General features: G+C 38.2%; 1 protein-coding gene across 1 annotated transcript; it reads left to right on the plus strand.

Annotated features, from left to right (window-relative positions):
- Positions 1–225: 225 nt before the first annotated feature.
- LOC131697805 (uncharacterized) lies at positions 226–7,903 on the plus strand. Its single transcript, XM_058989224.1, has 11 exons — positions 226–235; positions 1,774–1,948; positions 2,317–3,783; positions 4,177–4,269; positions 4,401–4,505; positions 4,942–5,051; positions 5,245–5,442; positions 5,580–5,742; positions 6,312–6,477; positions 6,773–6,867; positions 6,969–7,903. The coding sequence occupies exons 2-11, from the start codon at positions 1,792–1,794 to the stop codon at positions 7,052–7,054; spliced, it is 2,640 nt and encodes an 879-aa protein (XP_058845207.1). The 5' UTR covers positions 226–235; positions 1,774–1,791; the 3' UTR covers positions 7,055–7,903.
- Positions 7,904–10,731: the final 2,828 nt, after the last annotated feature.

Genomic DNA, 10,731 nt, shown 5'->3' on the forward strand with positions numbered 1-10,731 from the left:
CCCCTCCTTCTTTTAGTGAAACTATTCAACTAATTGGGGGGATTTTTCTAATTTGACCAGGAAATGGGTTATGTATTGACCAAGAAGTGGTCTGGAATGTTGGGGAATAACCCTCTTTCTGTTCTGGGAGGACACTTACTGAGAACTTGGCACTGGGAGACTCCTCCCCTGCTTGAGAGAGAGGTTCTATAAAAAATAAACTCTCACCTCCTAAAGTTCACACCTTGTTGGCCAGGTACTGTAATACCAATCTTGTTTCATATTTTTACAGTTAGACAAATGCTTGTTTGATTATATAGAAAATATTTAAATGTATTTGTTTAATGTAAATTATGTTATATAGTGTGTGATCATTTTTTGTATTATTAAAAATACCAACTGTATTTTAGTTAACTAGTAGAAATGTAGATTATTATAAAACATATATATCAAATACTGCATGCATTTGGGGCGCCCATCCTCATGAGTGTGTTAATAATTATTATCACATACCATACAGTATATAATAAAGGAAACACAAAGACTGCGCAGAATATTTCCTTTACAAACACTAAAGATAAATAGATCAAAATGGCAAACTTTTTCATAAACCAGTATAATTAATGTATTACGTTTTTACGTGAACAAACAGTTAAGTTTACAAAGTATATATACAGTGTGGGTAATATATTTCATTAAAAAAAAAAAGATATATATCATTATAATCATTTGCATTCATAGAATATCTACATGGTTATCTGACATATGCTTTCATTAGTCACCATACTATATTGAACTATACTGTACTGAACAAGTATGCTTAAGACTTAAATAAAATGCCTCTGTCATAAACTGGCACTGTGGAAAATAGGTTGTGTTTTTGAAAAGACCACTTAGTTCAGTTTACTACTGACACAGATTATATTACCCACAATTTAATAAAAACATGTATTTATTCATTTATTTATTTGTTTGTTTGTTTGTTTATTTATGTAGTTTGTGTATATGTATATACAAATAATGGGGTGGATATCCCTTTTTTTCTCTTAGTACATGGTTATGCAGTTTCATTTGTATGCTTTATGGTGCATTAAGTTGGTACTGGTATTGCTAACTGTTCCTTGGCTGGCAGGCAGACAGATCACTGATAGCTAGATTCAGGAATGTCCTCATGCATGTCGACACTCCTGGGTGTTTTGTTCAAGCCTTTTCTTCTTTTTCAATAGCATTGTGTATCAGTCATGCTTGTTTAAGGAAGTAGTTTGACTCTGATTTTGCGATCAGCTGTTCAGTGTTTACCATATAAATCAGTCAGATGTGCATATGAACTCCAAATCACTTTAAAGGAAAAGCAGACAATAAACATTTTGGTGTATCCATTTAAATTGTTTATCTGGGCAGTACCAGATATCTAAATGGAACAACATTACTGAAATGCCAGTTTCTCGGGTTTGTTGTTGCTGAAAGATGCTGAGCTCCAGTCGAGCTGACAGGCTGTGATTGGCTGATTTGGCAGTTGTGGGTACAGACTGGTTGCTTTCATCGCTACAAAGTATTGATTGGCTGTTTGTGGTGGATAATACAATAAATGTGTACCAATTGTGTCTTTGTTTGGTATTTGCTGTCCAATAGAACTAAGCTTTCATTACGGCAAGTCAAAATGAAAAGCCGGCTCTTGCACTGATTGATTTTAAGTTTGATTCACAGTTGATGCTGTGACGTTCCAGTGGGCACCGTCTCATAGAAGCCTGCTAGAGTTGGCTGAGTGTACTCAATTGTTTTCTAATTTGACAGAGTTTTGACGTTAAGAAGATGGCGAGTGCAGATGAATTTGCGGCCATGTTCTATGGAGAGCCGGGGGTCCTGGGCCTCCTGGCCAATGGAATCAGTGCTTTCCTCGTTCTTCTGCAGAACTTCAACGGAGCACAGACTGGTGTACCATCCCAGGGAGTGGAGCACATTCTGGCTGGTAAAAACACAATCTATCTGTGTCTTAGGCAAAAAAGGATTCCATGTTCTCTAAACACCAATTCATCCTGTACTGATTTCTTCTATGATATTTAAGATGTTTCTTAATATTGTATTACTCTTATATGCTTCAATACAGTCTTACAGACCATGGGTGTAAGGCTGAGGTGCAGCAAATAAAGTTGGTATTCTATTAGAAAAACAATATGAACATACAGTGACCCTGTATGCTAATTTTTTAAAAAAGAAAAGAAAGATCTTCAGCACAACAATAGTTGGACCTGTAATAGCACAGCTGATAATTACTTTGAAGTTTGTTTGTTAGGTGACCTTGCTGGACTCTGACTTCTACCTATCTACATTTCACAGGTGTTCAACTGATTCTGATTGGGGGGGTAACTCAGCTGTTGGCTGGGCTCCTATCCTTCCGGAAGTATGATCACTTAAGTGGGACAGCCTTCATCGCATTTGCTGCTCTCTGGGGCAGTTATGGGTCTACCCGTATAGTCCTGGGTGCCTTTCCACCCTCTATTAACAGCACCAACATCACTGACCAGCTATATCCAGCCAACAGCACTTTTCCAAATACAGAATTGGCTACTCCACCAATCGGTCAGTCTGCTATAGCAGGGTTAATCGCTTACATTTCCATCTCATTTATCCTGTCCTTCTGCTCTGCCACTGTAAACTACATCATGCCTTTTGTCTTTGGGGCCATCACCTTGACGCTGATCTTTGAGGCAGTGGGGCTTGTCGGGGGGTGGGCTCTAGTGGTCTCCGGGGTCCTGGAGCTGGTGATCCTCATGTGTGGGCTTTATGGAGCGGCAGCCTTGCTCCTGAAAGGTGTCACGCAACGTTACATCCTCAAGGGCTTTGGGACCCCCCTTTTTGACGTGCTGCTCCTGGGGACGGCCAATAACAGCAACTCCCAAAAAATAGGGGAAGAAAAGAAGAAGAACACCCAATATGCTGAACCCATGGCACTGGGCTACCTGTGCGACACAATCTCTCCTTTCATCTTTGCCTTCTTCTGCTTTGGCTACCTACCTTCCTTCTTTGTGGGCACTATTTGGGTCACTATCAACGCTTTCTCCCAGCTTTTCTCCAGTTACTATGCCTACCTCCGAAAAGACGTCTACCACACAACCAAGTTTTGTCTGCACAGCACCTACTGGCTGGTGAAATCATGGGAGGAGTTTGTGCTGTCAGTTCTCATCGACAGAGAGGGAGCGGTCAGCGGGCGAGAAAGGATGGTTGGTGACTGGTTCTTCCTAGCGACCGCCATTGTTCTCTGCTTGATGTCACTCAACATGGATGTGCTAGAGGTGGCCCATAACTTGCTATTCCTCCTGCTCACGGTATCCACAATCTCCCAGATCCCACTGGGGGGCTACTACATCTTCTTTGGGGTGATCTGCAGCTTGTTCACAGCCCTGTCTCTCTACGGTACCTTTGCCCGACTCATCAATTCCATAGGGGAGAAGACCTTGATCCCTGTTGGGGTGCAGCCACTATCCACAGAGAAGCTCCAGGATGTCCTGGGACTCATCAAACGGTGCTGGGTGAAACCCCAAGACCTCCCTCGCAGCACCGTTACACAGCTACCTGATGCCCTTTTCTACGTGACCAATGGCATAGCTGCCCTCTCTGCCATCCACAGCCAGGACGTGCACCCCACCTTCCTCCATCTCACCATGCCCTGGGTACTGATCCCTGGAGCAATCATCCAGGTTTACGTGAGCCGACTGGGCATCCAGAAGGGAAGGCGCTTTGGGCCCATTATCCCATCCTGCTATGCTGCCATCTGGGCTACCTGGACCTGGTATCGGTTTGCAGGTATGTTTTAATAAGGGGAAAAGGCAATGCCAGTTGTCTTTTTAAGTAAATTCACATGATAACTTTACAGTGATCGACCAATTTGTTATAATAAACCCCTGTAGTAGGCAACAGTCATGTCAGTGGAAGTGCAACCTGTTTTAATTAAATAAAGTGGTTGAGGAAGTATATAGGTGTTGAAAGTAATAAATAAAAGATGTGTGTCCCTGTTGTAAAAAAGAGTAGCTCTGTTTGACTGCACACATGATATAAGGATTCTAGAACAAGCTAAACACTTTCTATTTGTGAAATCCCCCTGAGGATGTCCATGACTGTCCTGCACCTAATTCATGATTTTCTTAGTTGGGAATGTCTTGCTTTTAAAATTAGTAAAATAATGTCTTTATTTTGTAGGTGTGTTACTTGGCATTTCTACTGATTTTGCTGGTGGATTCACAGCTGGGGCTGTAGCATTCTTGGTACTTAATGGCTTCCTAATGCTTATAGGTAAGTAATTTTAATGGAATTGGATCTTCGTCTAACATTTAGGGGTTTGTTTAGTTGGAGTGAAAAGTGTCAGAGTAAATGGATGGAAAATATTAATGTGTGTTGCTGTGTGTTTTCCTCTCTTTCTCAAGGTGCCTATGTAAATGTTGTGCTGCTGTTGCTGACTCTTGTCATGGAGGTGATTGTGGTGTGTTTCCTGCTCTCCACACTGGGCAGACTGCCTTACCAACTGGAAAGTAAGAGTCTCCCCTTCTCCTTCCCCAAAGTCAAACCTGGAGCAAAGATTAACAGCAACTTGTTATTTAAACAATTTGAATTAGGAAGGTAGACATCTATCACCCGAACACCACACATAATGGCTAATAATTTATCCTTAATGAAAACATATTCTGTGTTTGGATTGGCAATCAAACAGGTTAAGTTCTTGACTAAATGTTTTCCTTAGACTAGAGTATTCATCTTTGGCTTTTGATTGAACTGAACTCAACAGATCCTAGAATTTTGGTTCACCCACAGTTCACGCATGGCAATCTCTCCTGTTTCTCCCCAATGTTACCATTGTTGGGTCTGTTTTGTTACACACATGCACTACCTCTATGGAGCCTGCCTGTAGACTCCAGTACATTTTCTTTCCAAGGATGGTGATAAAACTAAGTTGGTTTTCCATTACAGTTGCGATGCTGGCCATCTTCTCTTTGATCTGTTTGTATGGTACTCTGGCCTCCCTTGCAAATTCCATCTTCAGAAAGGAGCTGCTGCCTCTCGGGCCCCCATTGCTGAAGGTAAAGTTGTCATCCAGCTATATCGGAATTAGTTTTAAAATAATGTTTTTTTTTCAAAATAATAAAGATTTTTAATAGATCCTTAAACTAAGGTATGTCCACGAAGCCTTTGAATTCCCAGTGGTCATTACAAAAGTGCTGAAGTGGATTGTTGTAGATTTGAGCATGCTTTTAAATGCACTCTTTCTTATAGGCTACACAGGAAAAAGCTGACAAAACTCCCCCTCCTCCTCCTTGTTCCATCGCCACCTCAAGAAAGACCAGTGGGCTGCTGAGCATCTCAAAACTCCTGGATGCTGGTGGGGTCTGTGGTATTCCCACTGATACTGTGTACGCATTGGCAGCATCCTGCAAACACCCACAGGCTATAGAGAAGATCTACAATATCAAGGTATGGACTGGCGTATTTATGTGTTTGTTTGTCTGTGCTGTACAAAATAAGCACTCAAGAGTTCTTTTGCATGGAGGCAGGAGTAGAGTCACTTTCCAGAGCCATGCTCTCAGCTCACACTTCTGTCCCTCTTTCAGGATCGCCCACAGGAGAAGCCCATCTGTATCTGCATCTCCAACTTGGAGCAGCTGTCAACTGCCAAGCCCCCCTTCAGCCCCCTGCTCTGGGAGTTCATGAGGAACGTCTACCCAGGAGGCATCAGCTGCATTGTCAAGAAGGGCGAGTGGCTCAATAGGCTAGGTGAGTTCAGACAGGCTCTTCCATCTAAAGGAAATGATCCCTGCCACCGTACAGGCAGTTAGGTCAGCTACCGTTTGTATGTATATAGGATTTTACACAGTACATTTTTGTTATTTAGTTGTATTACTGATATTACTGGCAAATGGAAAAGAAAACTTAAGTGTAATATGAACTATTTAAACACCTGTTAATTTAATGAAAGTACTTTAAAACTCCTGTTGAAAGTTTAGTTGTATGTTTCTAGTTTTGTAACATTAATAGATGTTTTTGTCCTTCCAAAAATTGGAATGTATAATTTAGAGAAAAAAGCGAGGTCTGTGTTTCAAATCCTGGCAGTCATCACTGCATTGGTCTAATAGTTTATGGGTGTTATGGCAATTTCTGTGTAAAACCACAGGTGACTTCACTCTCCCTTTTATAGCACTGCTACATCTGTTGACTCTTTTACTCATATGGAAGGCTATCATTTGTTTCCTTTAAGAAAATCCAAAAACCTGTGTGAGTTTAGTTTGTAAGAGAGGCTCTGTCCAAAGACCCACGCTCACAGCCTTCTCTTGGTTCTGGTTTAGGAGTCGGGGCAGCCTATGACAGAGTGGGGACTAAAGAAAGCATCATGATCAGAGTCCCTGACCACACAGTGACCGCCCATCTGTGCAATATGACTGGACCACTGGCCATCACTTCAGCCAATCCAAGTGGAGAGCCTGATAGCACACACCATGACATGGTGATAACGTAAGTATTTGTGCTGTATGCTAATGACCAGGTGACAGCCACAACAGCAGCCGTTAAGGAAGATTCATTTCTATTCTAATTGTTAGATACTATATTCATGGCAGTGTGAGGTTGGTCCTAATTATTGAGCGTCTACTGGGTACTAATGGGAAAAAAGTGTTGTATCATGGATACATAATATTGCATGTTAGAATAATATTTACCTGCATTAAAGGACCTACTGGGCTAGTGTAGGAAAGCTAATATTTTGTAGTCACTGTTATAAATGCTATAATTTCCTTTTTGTTTCCCACAGGCGTCTCGGGCACAAAATCAGTGGGGTTCTGTGTGACGGAGAATCAAATGAAGCGGTCGGTTCCACTGTGGTCAACTGTTTGAAGATAGATGAAGGTATTTCCTTGATATTTTTCCTGTTCCCTTTTGTTTAAGGCAGCCTGGACTGAGAGCTTTTTTTACTGAACACTGTTACTCAGTTTTATTTTCTCTTTCAGGTACAATCACTATTATACGAGAAGGCTGTTTTCCTGCTGCCCAAGTTAGACACATTTTTGAAAAAGTCAAAAATTCCATGGAGTAAAGACAAGGAACACTCACTACAAATAACATTAACGTAGTGAATCACCTCTCAGGATGTGAGAAGTGTACTAGCTGGTGAAAATGTGAGCAGTGATCTTCAATTATGATGTAGTGACATCACTAGGATAATAAATTATTATTATAGTATTTATAATTATAAAAACTGTGCCATTTAATTTATTCTTAAACTTGTTTCTGTGAAGACTGGCAACATTTACTCCTGAAATGAAGATTTCAAATTTTACAGTCCACATTTGTGAATAATGCATATATTAATAAAGTTAATAAACATTTTGTGTGTGCATATATTTAAAACACTTTGATGGTAAATTATAATACAATTTGTGTATGCTATGTACTTTATGTAATTATATTTGTTATAGGTTTGTATTTATAAACTAATAAAACAAATCAAATAATTTGGTGAATCTTACCCCTGAATGCTATTTGCTATGATTGTCTCAAAATCCTGGATATAAAAGAACTGGTCAAGCAATTAAATGCATAGTATAGGCATTAGAAAAACATGGTTGTTAAAAGTGTTAAAAAGTGTTAAAAATTATATTTGTCCGGGGTGACATTTCTGTTTTGTATCTGCTGTGAATTTCCTTCCTTAAACATGTACTGTTTTATTTCATAAGACATTTTTAATACTGTGTATATATGTATATAGATATTTTTTTTTCTATTCTTATAAAGTATACTATGTCTAGGAAGAAGTGACTGGATTTTGAATCTGTAATTAATCCTTGTTAAAACTGTATAAACTGTTCAATGTCTTATAATTACAACATTTATTCTGTGATTGTCCTTATCAATGACCATCAATAAAGTATAATTAAGACTCAAATGACTAATACTTGAAACTTAACAAGATTACATTTATTTAATTTCCAAAGCACAACTTACATGTATTAAACTTCCATTACATTTAGTTGCAGCATCCAACAGCAGATTTAAGATAATGGCCAGGTTACCTGTTTTCTGCTGGGAGGTGATGGTATATGATTCCTTCACATGGTGGATAGGAGATCTGGAGATGTTGGATTCATCTTGGGATGTCTCACTACCCTTATATCTATACTGAAAACATGTTTAAAAATAAGATGAGGCCCCTTAACTATTTCCTTTTAGCTTTTCTCATGAAACTGGTCATAAACCAATTTCTGTCAAACAAGTCAATATGTTTATGTCCCAGCCATCACCTTACAATATATACCATAGGTTAACTATCGGTCAGTGCATATATATTCTCCTGCCAAAGCTTGATATAATACATCTGCCGAAGCCTGAACGCATCTTTGGTACACTCAGGCATTTCCCCTTGACATTTTTACTTTCTATACATAGTTCACTGAGGACATCATTAAAACTCCCTCTATGTGTTATCTGGATTTGAGACTTGAGTTTTACAGCAACTCAGACTTTCTTAATTGGTTAAACTCAAATCGGTCTCTTACTCACCTTTCATCACAGACAGTTCTAGGTGTATCGACAGACAGCTGAGAAAAAGTCAACTTTTCATTATAACTAAGGACAGTAGATCTAAATCATTAAACCAGTCAATTACACAGTACAGCAGTCTAGTCTAGTACAGCTCCAAATTATGCTGTATTGCTAAGCAGGCGCGCAGCTTGATAAAAGGAAAGTAATTCTGAATTCAGCTGTTTAATTTAGGTTTGGAACATACTAAATACAAACAAAAAGGTTTGGGATGAAACCTGAACTAGGATCGGTACAGTGATATCTTTCACTATTAAAAGTTAGAAGTATCAAACCCCTGAGAATTACCCCTGAGAAGTACAGCCCAACCCCACCACCGCATGACCCAGTACATCACAACCCCACCACTGCGTGACCCAATACAGCGAGACACCTTTACAGCGACAGACCTCCATCATGAGCCCCGTTACACCGCATCACTGCGCACAACTTTGTAGCTATACTTGCTGCCTGCCTGAGATGCATTCAGGGTCTTAAGTTATTGTGAAGTAGCTGCCTGGTTTGTTTCAAGTTATTATCATTGTTATTATTTATTATTTTTATTTTATTACACATTACCTTAACAAGTTGCTCTTCTTCAGTAAAGACATGTTTTCCATGCAGAGTTTCGATAAAGGACACTTCAGAAGCAATTCATGTTCAAAGCACTTTTTTTTATTATTATTTGGCTTACAGTACCAAAATAAATAAGTAAAGTCAAAACAAAGTGAAACGAAATTCTGCTTCCCTCTCTAACAAAAATAGTTCCAGTGTCACACTAATAACTGCTCGGTTGGAAAATAAAACTTAAAAAAAAAAAAAATAGTAATAATAATAATAATATTAATAATAATAATAATAATAATAATAATAATAATAATAATAATAATAATAGTAATAATAATAATAATAATAAAACTGCAGTCTTTTTTTAAGTAAATTACCTTATACATGTGTATGTGTATATGTCTAATTGATTCATTATTGTAGGGTTACATGTAAAAATACTACAGTATAAAACATTATGGAATGTATACAGCAGCCAAGGTCGAAAGTTTTGCATCACCTAGAATTTTAGGATTGAGTCAAAATTAAAATAAAGTGCCTATATTAGCATAATTTAGCTATTTTATTTAACATAATGTAATCAAATGATCTTGCAAAAGTCTACCAGAAGCCATAATAATAGTACAATATTTCACATTAGATTTTGAAATGTCAACTTTTTGTCTCTTTCTCATTAAGTTTGGAAAACTATGAAGCGGTATGTAATTTAATATGTTAACGTAACATTATTAGCCGGTTTCAACTGACTTTATGAAGCAAAATGTGTTCATTCTACAGGGTGATGCAAAAGTTTTGGCCATACAGTAGCTGTAGTATAGTATAGTAACTGCATGCAGCCTTTCTTTTGAAAAAAAGTCCCTGTTCATGTTCATTTAAAATAAATACATGTAAATCTGTCTAAAATAGATGTGTACTGCCTGGGAATTCAATACCATGTGCTTTCTCATGCATGATTACATTTGAATTGCTGACAGTGTATCAATCTCTGAGATTATAATGGAAACACATTGTGTAGAAATGGAAATGGAAATTGAAAGCACATTTTAATAGGATGTTTTCAAGCAACATAATTGATTTCTAAAATGTTTTCCTTTTCAAAGTTGACTTATATCATGGTAAAAGCATTGCAAAGTGTAGTTTAAGACAGCAAAAAAAGGTATGATACATGGCAAATTAAGGTAAATGTATAGACTAAGTATGACAAACTGCAAAATGAATGTGCATTTTACCATGGTAAACTTTTACAATATTGTTTTCTGTTCATTATGAGCTTCCAAACATTACCCACGAGCATTCCTCAAGCCTACCCTTCACTGACTGCATTATTGTGGGGGAAAGACAGAACAAATCGGTCTCCATTTTTTGCATTTTAAATTATGTATTTAACATTTAATCATAATGTGATGTGATTTCATTATTTTTCTTTTCATTAAGAATCAAAAAAAGTGTAACTAAGGTTGTCTCAACTGCCTCTCGTTTTTAAGTCGTTTATAAGAAGGGTGTCTCTTTATTGTATAAGAGATGTCATCTTGCGTAATTTGGGTGAGAGGACCGCGAAGCGAGAGGACTAACTGCGCGAAATGATGTCACTTTCCAGTAAGAGACACCCTTCACACGACGTATTAACGT

Source organism: Acipenser ruthenus, chromosome 16 (genome assembly GCF_902713425.1).
Source record: "Acipenser ruthenus chromosome 16, fAciRut3.2 maternal haplotype, whole genome shotgun sequence".
Taxonomy (NCBI): Eukaryota; Metazoa; Chordata; class Actinopteri; order Acipenseriformes; family Acipenseridae; genus Acipenser; species Acipenser ruthenus.

Excerpts from the sequence above, each read along its gene's own strand:
- LOC131697805 (XM_058989224.1), top strand. The coding sequence starts at position 1,792 with ATGGCGAGTGCAGATGAATTTGCGGCCATGTTCTATGGAGAGCCGGGG. Across the intron at positions 5,743-6,311 it reads CGAGTGGCTCAATAGGCTAG|GAGTCGGGGCAGCCTATGAC; the intron begins GTGAGTTCAGAC and ends GTTCTGGTTTAG. Across the intron at positions 6,478-6,772 it reads CACCATGACATGGTGATAAC|GCGTCTCGGGCACAAAATCA; the intron begins GTAAGTATTTGT and ends TGTTTCCCACAG.